Source organism: Sinocyclocheilus grahami, unplaced genomic scaffold (genome assembly GCF_001515645.1).
Source record: "Sinocyclocheilus grahami isolate Dianchi unplaced genomic scaffold, SAMN03320097.WGS_v1.1 scaffold473.1, whole genome shotgun sequence".
Classification (NCBI taxonomy): Eukaryota; Metazoa; Chordata; class Actinopteri; order Cypriniformes; family Cyprinidae; genus Sinocyclocheilus; species Sinocyclocheilus grahami.
In genome coordinates, this window is record NW_015505652.1 from 2,287,363 (window position 1) to 2,308,770 (window position 21,408).

At 37.6% G+C, this 21,408-nt stretch overlaps 1 protein-coding gene and 1 pseudogene across 1 annotated transcript in view; one reads left to right on the forward strand and one right to left on the reverse strand.

The window, feature by feature from the left end:
• LOC107553432 (hemicentin-1-like) overlaps nucleotides 1-5,718 on the forward strand; it is a 90,705-nt gene extending 84,987 nt beyond the window's left edge. The window contains exons 97-107 of the mRNA XM_016235621.1: nucleotides 3-240; nucleotides 1,334-1,396; nucleotides 1,506-1,625; nucleotides 1,726-1,860; nucleotides 2,017-2,130; nucleotides 2,223-2,348; nucleotides 2,524-2,652; nucleotides 3,534-3,896; nucleotides 4,718-4,837; nucleotides 4,969-5,095; nucleotides 5,182-5,718. Of these exons, the coding sequence (XP_016091107.1) occupies nucleotides 3-240; nucleotides 1,334-1,396; nucleotides 1,506-1,625; nucleotides 1,726-1,860; nucleotides 2,017-2,130; nucleotides 2,223-2,348; nucleotides 2,524-2,652; nucleotides 3,534-3,896; nucleotides 4,718-4,837; nucleotides 4,969-5,095; nucleotides 5,182-5,548 (1,902 nt within the window). The 3' untranslated portion in view covers nucleotides 5,549-5,718. The remainder of the gene's footprint in view (nucleotides 1-2; nucleotides 241-1,333; nucleotides 1,397-1,505; nucleotides 1,626-1,725; nucleotides 1,861-2,016; nucleotides 2,131-2,222; nucleotides 2,349-2,523; nucleotides 2,653-3,533; nucleotides 3,897-4,717; nucleotides 4,838-4,968; nucleotides 5,096-5,181) is intronic.
• A 2,738-nt stretch (nucleotides 5,719-8,456) lies between these two features.
• Nucleotides 8,457-21,408, reverse strand: part of LOC107553433 (cytosolic phospholipase A2-like) — a 15,960-nt pseudogene continuing 3,008 nt past the window's right edge.

A 21,408-nucleotide genomic window follows, 5' to 3' on the forward strand; every position in this document is an offset into this window, starting at 1 on the left:
AGGACTACACTGAAGACTACATCCAGACTGGTCCTGGTGAGCTGTATGCTCTGTCTACACGTATGTTCAGTATAGACAGGGTGAGTGTGCCTTACTCCTGGAATCATACCATCACATACGGACCCTCCAAAGGAAAGATGCCCTATCTGGTGCAGACTCTACACGCCTCGGCTATCAGCGCTTTGTACCGTCCACTAGAAGAGATTCTGGAGTTTGCCATCCATGCCGCCATTGCTAAAGGTACAATACACATACAGGATGCATTAAGGAAAAAAATCATTAGGTATGAATGATGTGTCAGTCACTTATTTTATTTTGTTTATTTATTTTTATTATTTTAGAGCATCTGATAAAGCCTTTTTAATGCGAAGTTTTAAAAAAATATTAAACTGTTTTCAGTTTTTCTTCTGTATATTACAATGTTTTAATGCCTGGTTTAAAATGTAATTAAATTTAATGCAAGCATCATATGCATTTCTAAACATAATAAACAAATTGTAGCATATCATTGGCCACGTTCACACAGCAGCTGAATACGGTTGTCAGTCCTGTATTTGAGTCCTTAATACGGTTACATTCACACACACAGTGTGGTTATTAACGGTCGTGACAACCGCATTCTGTGACAGAACTCACACCTGTAAATTTTCAGGACTCACAACCGCATTCTCGGAACAATTGCGCTGTTTGAATGGAACAGGACTGGAAAACTAGTTGTCTGTCACGTCATACAGCAAGAGAGGGAGCCGCTCTGCCGCACAAACGCGCGTCTACTGTTTGTTGCATGTTTTCATGTGTGTTTTCGGTAACTTACAGTGACAGAGAAATGAGCTGGGTGTCATCTGAAAGTTTTAGATCACATCAGTTTTCCACTGGAGCTGCTGCTCCCGTCAGTTTTGTGTTCTGCATGCGATTCAAATGCTCCGCTCTCCACCCAAATATAAAAGCTGCTGTCAGTTAACGAAGATTTGACGAAAGAACTCTGACTTGTCGTGTCAGAAAGTGATAAGACTTTCAGTTTTATGGACGTCGCCATCTTTGATTTTACTTTGGTCACTGTCGCTATGGTTACTGGTAAGGAATGGGGCTTGACTCCCATTGCGCGTTCATACAGACAGTATTCTAAACACAACTGTAAGCTGCTGTGTGAACGGGACATTTCGAGACTCAGTCACACCTGTAAAGAAAATGCGGTTGTCAATCCCAAAAACTGACAGTGTGAATGTAGCCATTATGGTTTAATTGTTTATTCAGTTCAAACTGTTATATTTAATAGTTTATATGATTTTTTAAAAACTATCCCTCTCCAATTATAATGTATTTTTGTCCTCAGGAGACCGCAGTAATCAGTGTCCCAGTGGTTTTCAACTAGACCCTGCTGGGCCATATTGTTCAGGTATAGTCAGACCGTATTTCTTGCTTTTACTGTGATACAGATAATATTATTCATTTGTGAATGTACAAAGTTTCATTGATGAGATTCTGTGCTTTTTTTGCTGATGAAGATGAGAATGAGTGTGCGGAGGGAAACCCCTGCTCACATGCCTGCCACAATGCTATAGGCACATACTACTGTTCCTGTCCCAGAGGACTCACCATCTCAGCTGATGGTAGAACATGCCAGGGTATGACAGTTTAAAAAAGTTTACCTTTGAATAGTAGTGTATGATATTGATGTTTCTGTAATCTCAACTGAGCAACTGCTTTCCTTTATATTTACCCTAGATATTAATGAGTGTTCATTGGGTGGCCACATGTGCCATGATGGACAAGACTGTGAGAACACCGTTGGCTCCTATCGCTGTGTGATGCGCTGTGGGCGGGGCTTTAGGAGGACAGCAGATGGGCTGAGCTGCTCAGGTGCACAGTTGTCCCTAGTTTTATAAGTTTATGTTTGTATATTTTTGACGTGCATGTTTGTATATGACATACTGTAATGTATATTAATGCTCTCTATTTATCATTATCTTCATTCTAGCATACATTTGAATTGTTTTTTTAATCTTGCTTTTACAGATGTGAATGAGTGTCAGGAATCCAACCCCTGCCATCAGCACTGTCTAAACACCATTGGCAGCTTCCGCTGTGCTTGTGAGCCAGGGTACCAACTCAGGAATCGGCGCTGTATTGGTATGTTTAAAACCTGTCATGTGGCATATAGTCTTGCTAGGTCTGTAAAACTATGCACTTGTGCAACTAAAGTGCTGCTTGTTTCTCTTTAGACATAAACGAATGCAAACAGAGAGTGTGTCGCTCAGATCAGCAGTGTAAAAACACACGGGGTGGATACACTTGCATTGACCTCTGCCCTACTGGCATGACCAAAGGAGGCAATGGCACGTGCATAGGTTTGTAATGTTGTTGTTTATGTTTTGGGCCGAGAACTATTTGTGTTATGTATGTGTGTGTGTATATATATATATATATATATATAATAAAACAACTTTTGTTTTTTATTTATACATTGATTGTTACATAATTGGATTATGATCAAAGATTAATACATTTTTATTCTGTTTGTAGACATTGATGAATGCCATGACGGCACACATCAGTGCAGGCATAACCAAATCTGTGAAAACACCAGAGGTAGCTACCACTGCACTTGTCCAAGGGGTTACCGCTCTCAGGGTGTGGGCCGCCCCTGCCTTGGTATGTAGTCTTAACTCCCCCACACCTAACTCTAATCCTCTCCCAACATCCCAGGCTGCTCTCCTGCCAAACACCAAGCTGCATCCCTGTCTTCATTTTCATTTCATTTCACTCTTTTGCTGCATTTCATTTCTGTGAACCAACTCTTACCTAAACAGCATTCAGAACCTGTGGTGTCACTTCCCTCCACACAGCTTGCTTATGTTGCAACAGTGCTTTTAAACTAACCAACATATAACCTTAAGAAACAAAGAAGTCAGTCACTGATACCAAATCGAGGATCCAAGTCTTTCTAAGCTGCTACAGATGTAATTGTCTGTAAGGTGTTGCAAGTTGTTAAGAGTGACAGGAGTTTTGCAGTATTACACTGGTAAGTAGGTTCACTCTTACAGCAAGGCCAGCACGACTATCACGACTATGTCCTTCCTCTGTCTGTGTCTTTACCCTTCAACCTTCTGCTTGGAATTCTCCCCTGAAGTGCTATGCATTGCTGTGGCATTTTTTGAATGTCCTCTAGTGACATTCAGTTGGGATTAGAAGTGCCGTTTTGGCATTTGGAGTTTTTCTCAGTTGCTCCCATTGAGTTTCAGTGCTGACAATAAATCACTGGGTTAACTGAATTTAATTTATTAATAGAAATGATGCTCCTTGTGAGGAATCATTAAATACACTTAATATTTTACAACAAAAATACAATATGTATTTTTGCATGAGAAACATGCTTTTGAGGGATAGCTACTTATGTGCAGTATTTTTTCTCATCCCCTTCTTTTTTCTTTTCTTCTTTTGACCTGCTATTTTCATTTCAACTGTATTTCCTTTATTTTCCCCCTTTGCTTCCCTATTTCTCTTTCCCTGTGTTGGTCTTGCTGTGAGAGCAGACATAAACGAGTGTGAGCTGGTACCGGTGCCCTGTGCCTATCAGTGCATGAACAGCCCTGGCAGCTACAAGTGCCTGTGCCCACCGGGGCTCCACCTGCTGGGCGATGGCAAGTCCTGTGCCGGACTAGAGCGCTTGCCCAGCTATGAGAGTTTCTCATATGGGTACAGAACATCCCAGTCCTCCTCTGATCGGAGCTCCTACCAGCAGCGCTACCATAGCCTGACCTCCCAGAGATTCCACTCGTATGTCCCCATCGGGGGTCGTCACATGACCAACAGACCAAACAATGCCCAATCACGCAGTCGTAGGGATACTAATTCCTGCCCCCCTGGTTTTAAGGCAAACAATGGCCAGTGTTTAGGTAACTACTGTTGAGCTGTAGAATTTGGGTTTCATGTTATATGCACGGTCAGATGTGTATGTATATAATACTCTTGCTCTTAAAAGATTAGAATATTGTAAACCGCTTCTATTACACTGATAATCTAATGGATTATAAAGTATGCTTTTTTTGTAATATTATGTGACAATAGTGCGGTAAGTGCCAGAAAAAATCAGGAGAAAGCAGCATTTTTGATCAAAATAGTGGAAATCCAGGTAGTAGTTTTGATGTGTTATATGTGAAATTAAGTAATTTAGAAGATATGTACTTAGTAAATATGTCAGAAAAAAAACACAAAAAAACCCAGGTATTTTTAAAGCAGGGAGATGGGATTGAACACTACAGAGCCCAAGGGGACACAGCCATGAAAACGTGAGATTTTCATTGTTTTTGTGTCCACTCAACAAAGTTTTGTATTCTCCTGAGAAGCTTTGCATTGAATACAAAAGTTTATTGAACTTACACACAAACTTTCTTAGGGAAATGCAAATGTTCTATTTCCATCACCTTCCCTTTAAGGGGGTCCGTAGAAAACAATGAGTTGCGTCAAACATTTTAGAAAAAGGACTATAGTAAAAGCAATAATTTATTATTTAAATTACACTTTTTTTATATATATATATTCAGACATAAAAATAATGAATTGGTGCATGCAAATTGCCTGTAGTCCTGATTAATGTTTAATCTTATATTAAGTTATTAAGTTAAATTAAGTTATTTTATAGTATACACAAGGGACACACAAATTGCACCATTTTCAGATAATAATGAATTACTTACTTACCTGTCTTGTGTTTTAGATATTAATGAGTGTGAACAGAGGGATACATGTCAACACGAATGTATGAACACACTAGGCAGCCATAGGTGTTTGTGTCCCAACGGCTATCGCCTTATGACCAACAGCAAAACCTGCCAAGGTAAGATACTTAAGACATTCAATAAGAAACACAGACAATACATGTGTTAACTTCTCTAGAGAGTGAAAAATCTAAAGATACTAAGTTTAAGAGGTTTGTGCATTGCTCACTTTTGGTATTTGTATGAATAGACATAGATGAATGCCTGGAGCAGAACATTCAGTGTGGTGCAAACAGGATGTGTTTCAACATGAGAGGGAGTTACCAGTGCATCGACACACCTTGCCCTCCTAACTATCAGAGAGATCCAGCTACAGGGTGAGACTGCCACTCTTTTCTTTGTAATTGTCTACTTTTGTTTTGTTGATTGTTCAAAATAAAGTGAGTTCTGCCTGTCCTCTCAGGTTCTGCATAAAGAAGTGTCCGCCCAATGATCTGGAGTGTGCCCTGAGCCCGTATGCACTGGAGTACAAACTGCTGTCCCTGCCCTTTGGCATCGCTGCCAATCAGGACCTGATCCGGCTGGTTGCCTACACCCAGGATGGAGTCGTCCACCCACGTACTTCCTTCTTTGTGGTCGACGAGGACATGACTCTGCCCTTCGCTCTCCGGGACGAAAACCTCAAAGGTGTTCTGTTCACCACCCGGCCACTGCGCGAACCTCACACGTACCGCATGAAGGTTCGAGCCCTGTCTTACAGTGCTGACAGAGGCATAGAGTACCAGACCACCTTTATTGTCTACATCGCTGTCTCAGCCTATCCCTACTGAGCACTTTACTACATCCCACAGCCTATGAAGAGAGGGAATGATCAGAGGTTGCGCTAAATCGTAATGTTTTCCATTATTTTGACAGATAAAAAAATAAGAAATCTAGTTTCCTAAATTTCCCTATGCTAGAAATATTCCCACATGAAGGGTTTCTAAACAGGATTAGAAATGCAGAAAAGGGGAGACAATACATTTTTAAAGCATCCCTGTAAAAATAAACCAGGAGAGAGATGTGAGAAGCAAAAGAGAAAAAAAGGAGAGAGATGTGAGAAGCATTATAGAAGCAAAAGAAAAGGCCAAAATGTAAGACTAAAAAGCTCTTGGCACAGAGGTTCCTGTAATGGTGTTGTCTCAAAAAAGCTGCATCAATAATTTACTGACAAAAATAGAGAATGACAGAAAATTTGCAATCTATCCAGATAAAATCCTTTATAGCGCAACCTCTGAGAATGGTGCAGTTTTGTACATGTGTGACTGAACTATATTGGTCTTTGTGTGAGAGTGTGTATGTGTGAGTGCAGATCCGCCACTTGAAGAGATTCTCACAGGTCACGGAAACATGTAAAAGGCCTTTGCAGAGTCACGCAGACAGACAAGGCTGTTCTCTGAGGTTCAGACTTCAAGACAGACTTCACATGAAACCAGTAGTAAGACTGCTGGCGGGTTAGTGATTTGGCCACAAGAATCCTTCATCAGAATGTACAGCAGGGCTATGGGTGGTGTAATAGAATACATTTGCATATATGTCTACCTATTAACTTATTGGGAATTGCTTGAATATATGAAAGAAACTCAATTCCCTCCATTGCTTTATATGAAATGAGATGGGGAACATTTTATTGGTTTAAATGTTGTGCTTTTTAACATAATGATGAGGTTTGGGTTTGAGCCACATCTGCAGTAAAAATTAAATGGACATCCACCTCAGGTAAGCCCTATTTTTGCTCTAGAAGAGAGTATTGTCAATCAGTAATTATGCACATAATAGCAATGTCTCATTATCATTACAGGTTCATACACATTTGGGAGTATTTTTTGTAACTGTGTCAGTAATCAAGGTGCATTCTATTTTAATGATATGTATATAAGTGTTTGGTTTTTTTATTTGTAATACCATGTTGTATTTCTTTTTTAAAAAAGCAATAAATTGTATGATCCATTCATTATGATACATTCACTTCAGAGCTGTATAAAAGTTTGGGGTTAGTACATTTTTTTTAAGTGACAGTAACGACATTTATAATGTTACACAAGACAGATTTTTAAATAAATGTTGCTGTTTTGAACTTTCTATTCATCAAAGAATCCAGGAATCCATTTTTTGTTTCTACAAAAAATATTAAGAAGCACATTGATTATAATAAGATGTGTTTCTTGAGCTCCGAATTAGTGTATTGCAATGATTTCTGAATGATCCACTGACACTGAAGACTGGAGTAATGGCTGCTGAAAATTCAGCTTTCCCATCACAGGAATAAATTACATTGTAAAATATATTAAAATAGAAAACGGATATTTTAAATTGTAATAATATTTTACAATATTGTTTTTAACTGTATTTCTGATTACAGTGAGCATAAGAGACTTATTAAAAAATAAAAACAAATTTTTTTTTTAAAGTTACTGACCCCAAACTTTTGAATGGTAGTGTATATTGAAAAGAAAATATTGTAGGTTAAATACTATTTCACTGATAATATCAATGACCAGAAAAAATAATTTTGACACATTTGTAAAAAAACAAAGTTGACATCTATAGTGCGGCGTTTTTTTATCACAGATGCTGTGGATTGAGCTTTCACCATAATATTCCTAAATCTATAAATTAAAACTCAAGTCCTCAAGAGTATATTTAACATTTTATTAATCAATCACAAAAGCACAAACATAAAAAAGGAATATTTTGTAAGGCAGTCATTATACCGGTTTGGTTTATTGAGTGTTTACACTTTGTCTTTCTGCATTACTGCATTGTAGAGGCAGGTCCCTGTGATCAGACAATACGTCTCAGATCAGACTGGATCAGTAATAATCTGCTTTGAGGCAGTATTTATCATGATTGGCTTAAAAACGCCTCCTGACACAGACTGGATACAGACATATGCATTCTGACACACAATAACAATGGTCCACGGCAATAAGTGCTTTGGGATGCTGACACAGATATATTAAGACAAGACATTAATACATTATAACAGCATTAGTGAAAGTCACTATTAGTGAGATGGCTCCATCTGCCAAGAAAATCAAACAGATGCTTCAGATGATGCATAAGATCGGCATTGTAACTGAATGTCTTATAGGAGTACTTAAGCTAATGCGCTTTGGTTATGAAAAAATAAATACTATGGAGATAACGCCTAGCGATTTAGAACAAATGAGAAGGGATCAGTGATGGGAAGGTTTTAATGCACCGGAGAGTATTATTTATAATCCGACACAGTCACTGTGGACCGACTTCGTGCCAGTAAGACACACGACCAATCTGTGACTGTTCATTTTAAGCCTTTCACACACATGCAGACTAAAATAACAGGTTACATTTCTCTCCAAGAACATCGGCAAGTAAATTACTATTAATAATAAAAGGTTATAATAAACTTAAGCAAGATTTTATAAAACTCTAACAAGTCTCTTGTATTCAGATTGCTGAATGCAATACAGAAGAGCATAGAAAAGTATTCCTGAGAGAAGCTACTGTAAATCTAGCATACAACTGATGGCACGGTTATGCATTTTTGACTATGTGAGTGAAGAGTGATATAACAGAAGAGGGTAAAACACATTGAAATCGGATGAGAGGTCCTCTTCAGTACCCTGTGGAAAGTCATCGCTTTGTTCTGAGTGTCTCAGCAGGATTTCCTGCTGCTGGGTTGTTTTTCTTTGCACTATGCTAACCTACTGCAGTTTACACTGTTTTCCTGGCTGTTAGGACCCTCACGATGCAGCCCACTCCACCTGCAGAGAGAGCCTGAGGAGAATACAAAGCAAGAATTTAACTACTGACCTCCCACATGCTTTGCATTGCTATTACATTGCTATTAACCCTACCTTTTCATGCCACTGCAGCAGGACAGCGCTGCTGTTCTCAGAAGGCTGCTCGAACCCCTTGTAGATGTATTTCATGAGCAGATCTACTCCATTCTTATCCAGAGACTGAACTCCTTTCTCTATGTCAGTGCTCTTAAAGGAGCTGAGCACCTTCAGCACTAGACCTTCAGCGCGATCCTACATCCAGAATGTCAGGAGAAAAAAAAGTAAGTAGTTTTGTGTATTTTTGCGACTTTGAAGCCCACTACAGCTAAGCAAGTGAAATTCCATGTGGTTATTACAGTGGATAGCTGTGCACGTGCATTTATTGCTATCCTTTTTGTGGAAATTTGTACTTGGTCACCAAACTTACAATGGGAAATAAACAGAAGCTGTTCGCATTATTAAAGGGGTCATATGAAGCGATTTCAAGTTTTCCTTTCTCTTTGGAGTGTTACAAGCTGATTGTGCATAGATAAGATCCCTGAAGTTGCAAAGACTAAAGTCTCAAAACCAAAGAGACATTCTTTATCAAATTAAAGCAGCCATGTCAGGGAGACGCTGTGTGTTTCTAGGCGAAAGCAAAAGCACTTTATTTGGCCTTCCGAAAGTAGATGCATTTAGGAATCTTTAAGATTACTTATAACAGAACAGCAATGCATTTTATGGACGACCGTTTCGTGAACCTAGGAGAGGAGGTAATTCTGACTTTGCTATGACAATCTGGCACTTCTGAATCAGCTACCGTTTTGTTATTAGTTTAAGTATTTGCTATTGACTGTTCAAATGCAGTTTTGCGCATTGTGTGTGTGTGTGTGTGTGTGTGCGCGTGCGCAGAGAGAGAGAGAGAGAGATCACAGTGGAGTCAGCTGTCTTAACCGTGGCTTGTGTACTGCAAACACATACCAGCTTCATCACTGTGTCTGTCACGCGACTCTGTTCCCCTTTCGGGCTCTGTCTTTACATTTATTTTGAAAGATGAAGCTCGCGATTATGGTAAGGGGCGTGTGTTTGGCCAATCACAATGCACTGGGTCAGCTGGCCAATCAGAGCAGACTGCTTGACGGAAGGAGGGACTTGTAGAAAACAAAGCGTTTGAGAGAGGCGGGGCATAGAGGACCTCAGTTCTTGACATTTCTGCAATAACAAATTTCGTTGTGGTTGTGGCTATTTACACTTTTCATTTCACTTTCCGTTATCAACAACAAGGGGCCTTTTAAGATTAAAATAAATAAATAAAGAATACAAATTTTTCTGCTTATGTCCATAAATAAAAAATGTTTTTCAATATATTACGTAATGTGATTCGGGTTTATTAGGTAGAGGGCGACAGAACACTTTCATTCGCTGTCTTAAAACGTTTGGCGCTTTTCACGCTTGAACCAAACCCTTTCAAAACCGCAGGTAAACGTAACCCTAGGTTTCACACTGTTGCTCGGTTAGCAATTAATAATTCTTGTTTTGAGATTCCACGCTGTGTTCTTATTTACATATTTATTAGTTTAATAATATTCAATGGACGAATACGACTCCATACCTGATTGGCATCCCTTACGAAAAAGAAGTTTATTCAAGTGTGCTATTAGTGTACTTCTTTTAAACTAAAAAATAGGACAGTATACTTTGTCTACTTGTTATGTACTTCTCAGAAATGTGATTTATGTACTTCTCAGAAATATACTTAAAATGACATTTAAGTATACTTGACTGAAACTTGTGCTCTGGGAATCCATCTTTTCATTCATCTTTACAGAATTTCCAAAACACAAGTGAAGAAGAAACTGAAACAACAGAAGCTTCCAGATCTAATCTAACACGATCAGACATAAAACAGCATCAAAACTGTGTAACATTATGGAATAAAATGTCAACCAATGAAGAGGTAATAATGACTGTCAAGCTTTGGGGTGTTGATCGACTTTATCTACATTTTGATTATCATTCTGAATCCAATTCATAGTCTTTTTTTCAGCTTTTTGTTCAAAATGTTGTTTATTTCTTTTCTTTTTTTTATGAAACTTACCAATATTCAAGTGTTTATAAAAAAAGAATGCATGAAGCTAGAATAAAATGTTTTTGTTTACAAGCAGATACCCTGTTCTTTTGATGTTTTGTATGTTCAGATATTTAGATAAAATATATACAAATTGATATCTAAATAGGGACCTAGTAGTATACTTCAAGTATGATGTAAAGTTCACTTAAAGAAAACTTACGAGTATACTTGCAGTTTAAAACTACTAAACTAGTAGTTTACTGAGACTAAAAATGCTACTACAAGTATTTAATTAGTAAACTATCAGTATACCTGTAAGTTCACTTTTAGTATAGTTGCAGTACAAACTAAAAACATGCTTGTATACTAGTTGTGTACTCAAAGTTTACTACTGTTATACTTAAAGTATACGTTTATATACTAGAGTGTGGGCCAATTTAGTCCCAAGTAGTATTGAAATAGTACACTTACAAGAATACTACTAGTACACTGATTTTTGTATACTTACTACATAAAGTATACTTTAAAATATACTTGAACTTTACTTAAGTATACTTAATAAAATAAACTTGAAGTATACTTCTTTTGGTAAGGGATGTTTTAATAACTGCAGGTCTGTTTGAAAATATCGCCAAGTAAGCTCACTTTGGTAGCATTAAGTCTTATGAAACTTAAAATAACAATAATAATGTCTCTTTCTGCTCTGCTGTTATTGGTAACTGATCGGTATTTTCAACTGTTTCCCTCAGTTTTGAATACTAAACAGCGCAAATTCATGTTTCTGCAAACCGTAGACACAGCATGGATATTTAGTAAGGTAAGCACTGTTTATTATTGGTTGTCTGTTGCTAAAGAACTCGTTTTAGCATTCCAACATCACAATTCACACTGTTATTGACACAAGGGTAAAAGCAGTGTGGGCCCTTTTCAGAATTATAAGTGTGAAAGGTTGCTTAACCCAAGAGTTAAAACTTTATCCGATATGCTGTTTTGGACAGCACACGAAAGGTTAAAAAGCTTTCAGAGACTCACTCATCCGTATACACTCTTAAAAATAAAGGTGATTCACGATGCCAAAGAAGAACCTTTTTGTCTAAATGGTTCCATAAAGAACCTTTAACATCTGAAGGACCTTTCTGTTTCACAAAAGGTTCTCTGTGGCGAAAAAAGGTTCTTGAGATTATAAAAAAGTAATAAAGAGATGGTTCTTTAAAGAACCTATGACTGAATGGTTCTTTGTGGAACTAAAAATGGTTCTTCTATGGCATCGCTTGAAGAACCTTTTGAAGCACCTTTATTTTTAAGAGTGTACCGGGACTAATCTTCACAAAGTGCTGAAAGACACGAGGAATTCAGTGTATTGTTTTGTCTTTTTTAGAATCCTATTATATTCAGTGCAGGCGACACAAGGACGTAATATGTTTATGATGCAATAACTGTGTAGGCAGCGGATGTTTAATATGGGAGGTTCATACTTCTCATTACCGTTCACCTCCTGTGAGGCTGTGACATACATAAACACAAGGCATTCCTTATGACGTTTTTCATTCAAAGAAAACCTCAAAACATCATGAGTCCAAATAAACAACCTTCATTTTATCTAGACGTTTCTATGTCTGTTAGGCTATAAAAGTTGGTCATCTGCTCTCTTTTAATTACCTCGCTATTGATTTAGGTCAACACTGACTCATGGTACAACCCACGATGAGAATGCAGATTTTAGTGTGGTGGAGTGTATAATAGATTCTCACATATTATTTGAGACGTTTAAGAGTGTGTGGAACCTTTCAGATGGAGTTTATCAGACACACAATCATTAGATTGGTTAATTTAGTTCTCTGACTGCAGAGACCCATATTGGCCTACATGTCACTAAAACAGTGTGCTGAAGTGCTTCTTGGGAAGTGTAGAAGGGAAAATGGATGTAACACTGATATACTGTGGTTTCAGTTGCACAACATATGCTAAATTAATAATGAAACCTTGAGAGTTGTGAAGTAAGAATGACTATACAATTTCTGTGCCATGATTAGACTCTGAAATGCATATTTACTAAGTTAAAACCTAACGAGTACTGCCAGTAAATGGTCTCTGTCTGATCAAAAATACAGTTAAAAGAAAATGTCTTGTTGAAATATTCTTAATATATGATATATTATTGTGTTTCGGTAGTGACAAATTTTGGGGAGAGGAAAAATATTCCAATTAACTGCACAATTACTAGAAATGTGTACCTTAGATATTATACAATTTGCATGCACTTTTTTTCAAGATGTTTCCAACTCTGACTTTGAACCAATTCTGTAGAATGGCCCATATACATATTGGAACATAATATTACTACTGTGGTATGTTTTGAAACTATCAGTATGATTTTAAGTGATCATGAAAAATGAGACTAAAGTAGATCAGTGCCAACCAAGAATATGTGAATCTAAAAGTATTTAGATGTTTTTCTAACATATAGCCTAAAATGTAACTAAAAACAGATCCTCTTATATAGGACATAATGCCTTAACCCTTTGCAAAGGTATGTTGTCTCAAAACACGTTGGTTTTGACTAAGATGACACTGAGATGCAATATGAGGACAATAAATAATTGTTCACATATTTAAAGCCTGATTTATTATTCCATCACCATCTTAAGATGTTATATTATGTGTAAAGAATGCATTCAAACGCTTTGTAATAAAACATTATACACTTCTAACATAAGTATTCATGGTTATACAAATAAATACTAAATGAATACACAAACTGCTCATGACCTTGTCAATAAATCCCAAAAAAGTGCCAAAAAGCATGACATTTATATCTTAAACAGCCATTACTCAATAGTTTATATCAAGTTCACTGTTGCAGCAAGTATAGTGGAGTCAATTTGATAAAGTCTGTTTTTGTGCTACCTTCATGATCTACCATTGTTCTTTGTGAAAAAAGGTGCATAATGTCATCCTGATATCGAAGTGTTAGTTTGAAGATTAACAAACGCCTACTTTTCTTTTCCCTTTCACTCACATACTAATGGACAGTAGTTGTTAAGGGTAAAGGGAAATGATACAGCTCAAAATAAAAACTACCTAGCGATAACTTAAAAACGAAGCAGATATCGTCCTCTTTTGGAAGGCCAAACAAAGTAGTTCACTTTCACAACGAAACACAGCGCCTTCACGACATGGCGGCAGCAACAACAATTCTACAGCATAAATTTACGCCTTCTTTCTTTGCGTGAACATTTGGGCGGCGTTATGCAAATCTTCCCACATCGTAACGAAGACATGTTGGGGCGTGTTAGAACGAGCCGTTTTAGGTAGGCGTGGCTGACTCTTAACTTTTATAAAGAATATCTCTCTGGATTTGAGACTTTAGTCTTTGCAACTTTACAGATCTTCTTTATGCACCAAGAGCTTGTAACACTCCAAAGAGAAAGGAAAAATTTAAATCGCATCATATGCCCCCTTTAAGCTACCTAATTGACATACGGATAATTACTTGTGTTTTTTTCTTTCTTTGTTTATTATAATTGATCACACTAAATTAACATGTTGAATTGATTGATTAGTCTGAGAACTAACCTTAAATGGAGGACTACAGTCACTCGGTCGGGCAGAAAAGTCGAAGGAGATAATGAGGTCAACACCTCTCTGAGGTCTTAGAATCAGAGGATAAGGCAGGTTAAAGGTCAAGCCACTGTCCACCACGTGAATTTTCTTGCTCTTTACGTCTAATGGCTCATAGATACGGTCAAACTCAAATGGGTCTGAAAGCATCCAAAATTAGAATAGAACAATAAGGCAACCTTTGAGAATAATTAAGTAAACTTAAATGACCATAACAAACATGAACTCTTACCTGTGACCGCATCAACCTCATCCTCCATGGGACTGGCTGTCTCAGTGAAACGGAAAAGTGGCACATCATTGTTGAGGTTTAAGCCCAACATGAAGTTGTGTACTTTTCCTGCTCTGCCTTCTCGTGTTTTAAAAAGAACTGAGTCACTGAAGAGAGAGCTAACCATGCACTGCATCCAGCTGGCCTGATACTCGTCCTCTGCAGGTGTAAGACAAAACAAAAATCATTATACAGGTGCATCTCAATAAATTAGAATGTCATGGAAAAGTTCATTTATTTCAGTAATTCAACTTTAAGGATTTGCACTAATATTTTGATGGGGTGGTGTGGGATCCAGAGAAATAATAAGCTTATTGAAAAAATAAATACAACTTTACAATACATACATACATACATAAAATTATTTAATAAAAATAAATGTGACATTATTATTGTAATATTTTCCAAATAATATTTTATACATAACTATTTTTTATTTTTCCTTGGTATAAATTTGGTCTTTATACATGCAAATATGTACCTGCCTTTATATTTTAGGAAAAAGCTCCTCATTTTGGGGGTTCGTGGCATTAAAATATTTGAAAATGTTTGTGCTCAGCTACTTACTGTGTATTGTAGATGTTGTAAAACCTCACCTTTATGTGGGTCTTCATCATTATCTAGACTGTCCTCTCCTACAATGTGTTCCGGTTTGATCTGTTCTGTGGAAAACAAGCATTAAAACCACACTGCAAACCTGCTCCAACAGATGTCTGCCTGAGAATATCACAATCTCTCAGATCATCCCAGTGTGTGTGCCAGGATGTTTGCATGTGACGTGGGCTTCACAACTGTTGCTTTATTTAAGCGCAAGTTCATTAGTAACCACACATTGGTGTAGCTGTCTGATAACATCACAGTTTCACACCATCATAACATCAGACATGCAAACACACAAGGCACCATCATTCTGCAACATATTCTTCCTCTACTGCTACTCTGACACAACATGAATATTATTAACACATATGCATACATATAACACAAGGAAAGGAGAATATGTAGAACTTTGTGGATGAAGGACATTTACATTCTATACAAATCTGTGGAAATCTGTGTGGTATGCAGATGAAAACAGATGTGTTTTCATTAAAAAATTGTAAAGGGCAATGTAAAACTGTTCTTGGATCTGTAAAAAAGCTGGTGATCGTACCTAGTTCTTCCTCCATGGTGCTGCCGTTGGGCACATCATTGAATCCCAAAAATTCTGTTGAACAGGATGGAGAAGGCACTGCCCCACACACCTGTGCAACATTTACAAACACACTGTATCCCACATACTAAAACAAGATGTTGTATTATTTGACCATATTTCACCCCAAAATCAAAAGTAAACGTATACATACATTTGAATTTATAAAAATATAAATTCAAATGCTACCATGGTGTGTAGGCGACTTACAATTGTGGATTACAAATGTACTTGACTATTTAATTAATAATAATAATAAATCATAATGATAATATAACAATAAATAAATAAAAAATCATAATGGTCCTAAGAATAGGCTTTATTTATTTTTCAAAACTATTTCTGGTTCATTTTAGGATGAAATACGATCTAGCCTTTATTGTAAAATCTATTTAATATTCGTCTTTATTCTTCAAGGTTATAAAATTGTAAAATGAGACTTTTTGTTAAAGGTTATATAGAGTCTAAAACAGTAGAAAACAAATAAAAATGCAGATCTTCACGTCAGTGTTGTAAAAATAAACTTTAAATCTACTGTGAAGCTTTATCTAGGCAGTACACCTTTCAAAGAATGTTTCTTTACGGTCACAGTTACTGTCATAAATTTTGAGTGTGTGCCATTGAATTACAACACTAATTTTTCTTGCATTGCAATACAGTAAGGATGATATTATTGTAAATGACTGAACCAACTCCCTTAAATCAGGTGATATTTGACTCTGACTGTGAAGATTCCAACTATACTATTTCCATAAGAACACTGACAATTTCAGTTTCTTCTCATGATTCTCCACTTACTACTAAGAGAAATCCAGAAAACAAAGACTCTGTACCCATAAGGAAGTGAAGAGGGTTCTCTTCATGCTTCTTGACCACGTTACCCCTGAAGAACTTGCTTCCAAAAAGGTCAGGGGTCATGAAGGTTCCATATTTAGCCATTCCGATCTGATACGGACTGAATTCCACCCAATCTGTCAGTTAAAACACACCAATCAAAACACAACCACAACAGAAATCTGCAAAACATGCCCATGACAACATGGAGGCCTAATTATAGGTGAATTATAATTTTGGACAACAGACCAACACTAAGTTCGAAGAAACATAATGACAAATTGCATATTTCAAATAGTTTCTGGCAATGTGCGAAAGCAGTGTTTCAGATTTCAGCTTCCTGAGAATGTTGATAATGCATGTCACTTTTGACGAAGGCAGATGCATGAATCAACTACACGAAATGCTCAAAACACAAGCTATTTTGTGTGAGTGGGCCTGAAGAAAATCGACTGACGCTTTTTCAGACAAAAATCTGCGGAAAATCTGCGGCAATTACGGATATTTGCGAGCGCTTGTGAAAATTGCGGCGTTTGCTTGATTTTGTGATAAATTCTAAAATCTTGGAGGGACTGATTTATGCCAGCTGCACTGATGCATGCATAGCCTATACTAAAAACAAAATACCTGTGACAGGTGTGATGTCTGAAAGATTATCTTCTATTAAAACAGCCATGAGCATTAAAATCTGCACACTTGTGATGTAAATCTGTTCTTAGTAGTGGCGGCTCGTGGGTTTTAAAATAGAGGAGGCACACTAATTGTATTGGTCTGGGATCCCTGCCGATTATTATTATTATTATTATTTGCTTAACCACTTTGAAATGGCTTTTTGGTTGCTTTTAGTCAGAAAACGTAAAGGAAACGACACACATACGTACAGCAAGATAATATAATTTCACTTACCTGGCCTATCACTTGAAGCAAACATCCATCCCTTCTTAAAAGTCTGTGTTAAAAGAGAGCTGCCTGCCTGCCGACTGCTGTAGCCTATATCCAGTTAGGCATGTTTTCCCTTTTTTTAAAATTTGTATATATACTGTTTGAATGACAGCTTGGTAAATCTGTTGGCGATCAAATATTCAATATCGCTACTCATCATAAGTACTTGGTACATTATCAGCGCAGCGGGAGACGTTCAAACTAATATCACATAATTTACGTCTCTATCTGTTGGCGATCAAATATTCAATATCGCTACTCATCATAAGTACATGGTACATTATCAGCGCCGCGGGAGACGTTCAAACTAATATCACGTAATTTACGTCTCTTTGATGATTGGTTGATATCAGAAGGAGGCTAGCCTCCTTTACCAAGGTTCTTTTCTCAACCCTCCTCAGCGCTGAAAGTGAACACTCGATGGTGATTGGCAAATTTTTTTACCAACGGAGGCAGGAGAGCTCAGCTCTCCCCCGGCCTCCCCCTCCCCTTCTCTATCATTAGCGGATTCGGCACATTCGCGATAGAAAAGTGGCGATTTCCAACTTCATTTCCAAGCTGAGACTCCTCTGCCTCCATCGATTCGCTACAGGAGGCCTTTGTTCACCCCCCGGAGCCGTGTGAGACACTTTATTTAATGGAAAGGTGCTTTTTATTTCACGTCTTTTGGACATAAGCAATGCAACACCCGCTGAGTGCAACGATAGAGCTTGAAAGATCAAAGACCATTTTTAATATAACTCCGACTGGATTCGTCTGAAAGAAGAAAGTCATATACACCTAGGATGCATCGGGGGTGAGTAAAACGCAGCCTCATTTTTATTTTTGGGTGAACTAACCCTTTAAGGTCTATAGAACATTTTCCATTCTTTACTTCTCAAACAAGAAAGAGCTGCCAACAGCTCATGAGGCATGACCTGTTCAGTCATTTGCAACAGAATTAGGAGAATGTCTGTGGCCTATATTCAATTACGGACTGACAGACAAACCTTTAAACAACTAAAACGTTTGGCACTTCATGGCTTTCTTGGGGTTTTATAAAAACAATACAAGTGTTCTTTGAACTAAAAAAAGAAATTTTACATACTTGCTCACATTCTTACGCTAATCTGCTGACGCAATTGGGTTCTCCCCAGGCAGTTCAACAAGTCAGACTACTATAAATGGCATCCCCCTTCATTCATTCAGTAAGCACACTGACAACAATGTAGCTGATAATGGTCTTTGTATATTTCCAAGTTATAGTATTACCCTACACAATTAGTTGGCATAATGGAAATGGATTTTTGATGTCATAAAGAAAATAATAACCCATCCTTGAAATTATAATCGCAGACATTTTGACACAAATATGCAAGCACAGATACTAAATAAGAAATTCTAAAATACATGTTAAAATTGTTATAATATGATTTGCAATGAAAAGTTTGCATTAAGAAAGACCCCTTATTTAATTGATCAATAGGGTTTAAAAAGGCACAGAAAAGTAAACCCCTTTTACCTGCAAACTTAAGCTCAGAGACATCTGGTTTTACATGCAAGCAGGTGAACAAGGGTAGAGGAGCCTGAGCTTCATTTATCTTTTCCTGCAATTCACTCAACTTGGTGTCCATCCTCTATTGAGAAAGGAGAAATGGAGTCTATATTGCCTGATGAGCATTGTGTATTTCTGAATAAGTGAAATGCAAGAACAAAGAAACCCTCTCAAAACATCAGAAACTTACAGACGGAATGAGCGTCTCGCCTATCAACATCCCAAAGATATCTGTAAAGGTAACAGGCTGCCCTGTGGCCTTCTTGCTCCACAGGGCATGTACATAGTTAATTATGTGTTTGGGAAGGAGTAGTCGTAGAGGGTTACTGCTCACACGATTCATCAGCTCCTGGTTGATCTGCTCTGGACCCTTAGTGGGGAACTCTGGGTGGGAGTACAAAGTAGACATGTACCTGTGAGACACACAACAGCAAATGAGCATTTATTTGAGTAGAAAGTGAAAAGACGAATATGCAAAGATAAAAAAGCTTAGTTTAAATGTCCTCATACCAGGTGGATCCAGATAGGCCAGCAATATATGTGACACAGTCCAGAACTCCAGACTCATACAAAGCCTTCATAACCCCTGAAAACCCAACCATTGCCCTGAAACCTCCCCCTGAGGCAAGCACAGCAATCACTGGAACCTGCATGCAAGTAAACACAAATATTAGTAACAAAGTAGAATGCTACCAAAATACTAGCAATGGGGTAGTGAGTTAAAAAATTGAGTCAAAAAAATTGGCCGTATAATTTACTGCAAAGAGTGTCCTCAAACGATCTGGGATTAATTGTCTTCAACTTGGATTTAAGTAATTTATGCTGCATTCACATCATTGCAGAGTTACTGAAAATACAGTACTTAGCGTTTCTAGGCTAACATTTCTAACTGCAATGTAAAGTGACCTGTCTCATTCCATTTAAAGGATTAGTTCACTTGCAGAATAACAATTTCCTGATCATTTACTCACCCCCATGTCAATTATTCATTGATTGATTATGAAATCATCAGTAAAGACAGAAGAAGAAAACAGAAATTTGATAATGAAGGGCGCCTGAGACCATTCAAAAAACAAAACCATTACAGCTATTTCATTAAGAGCTTTAATGCTCAAATATTTCTTATATTTTGTCACGGCTGCTTGATGTTGCCAAATTTCTTGTCTGGTAGATGATGACTTTCCTAAAGTTATGTGGAAATCTGAGCTGTGCGAGGGAACTGTCCATTTTCTTTTTGTATTGTGTCATGCATGTCTTGGCTCTCTGCTGTATTTCATTAGGTGTTTCTATGTGCATGACAGTGAGGTGACATCTGCATCAAACACGTACTGTACTGTTTTTCATGCAACCGCACCCCTCTTGCTCACAAGAACAATGACTGTGACAAAGAACATCATCAGAGTAAACCAGAATCAGTCTAATTCCAAATATGAGCCTTCATGACCAGTGGAGGAAGCAGTCAATGAATGAGAGGAGAGGAGAGGAGAGGAGAGGAGAGGAGAGGAAGGGAGGGAGGAAGGTTTCTCCATGTGCAACCATTTCTTGATGCCCAGCATGACTCTGTCGCGCCGGTGTTGTCTATAGAGCTTTTCTTTAGGGCACAGATCCAGATTGAATTGCAGGTCTATTGCTGAGCTGAGAACAGTGAAAAAAAGAGTTGGTGGCACTTCAACTATAAAAGATATATCTTATTGTACAGAACTCACAGAAGCTTGTTTTGTTCATTGTGATTATACATACCACTCCTCCAAGGAAAGCTCTAAGTATACGTTGGTCATCTGTGAAACAACAATAACAGACATTACCACAATCCAGATCAAAGTCGGAAGAAGGCAGGGAGAGAAGAAAAAAGAAACAAATGTGACAACAGCAGTAGAGGGGAGTTCTTACATTTTGACAGTATAATATAATATAAATCTATATATAAGCTATTGTACTATTAAAAAGTAAGTATGATAGGATTGATTTTCGTTTTAAAAACATTCTTAAAGAGAAAGTGCTCCTCAAATAGATGAAACTTACTTTTCCTATAAGAAATGACACCAGTACTGTTTGTCCAACTTTAAGTTTAGAGATGTCATATGAAGCCATACCCAACACTTCATCCACAACATAGTTAGCATCCATTAATGTCAGCTGGAAACAAGAGACAGAAACCATATCACTGACTGTACATACACTACTAAGAACAGTGCGTTCCAAAAACCTGATCAACATAAAATATTTGAAGGAAGGTTTAAATTACTACACAGAGTTGGAAATAGCAAGGCCTTATTAAAGGGGTCATATGATGCGATTTAAATTTTTCTTTTCTCTTTTGCCGCATCTGCTCACTCTAGCCGTCTGGCCGTTCCTCATTCTAGCCCCGGCCTCTGCTCACTCAAGCCGGCCTCTGCTCACTCAAGCCGGCCTCTGCTCACTCTAGCCCGCGGCCTCTGCT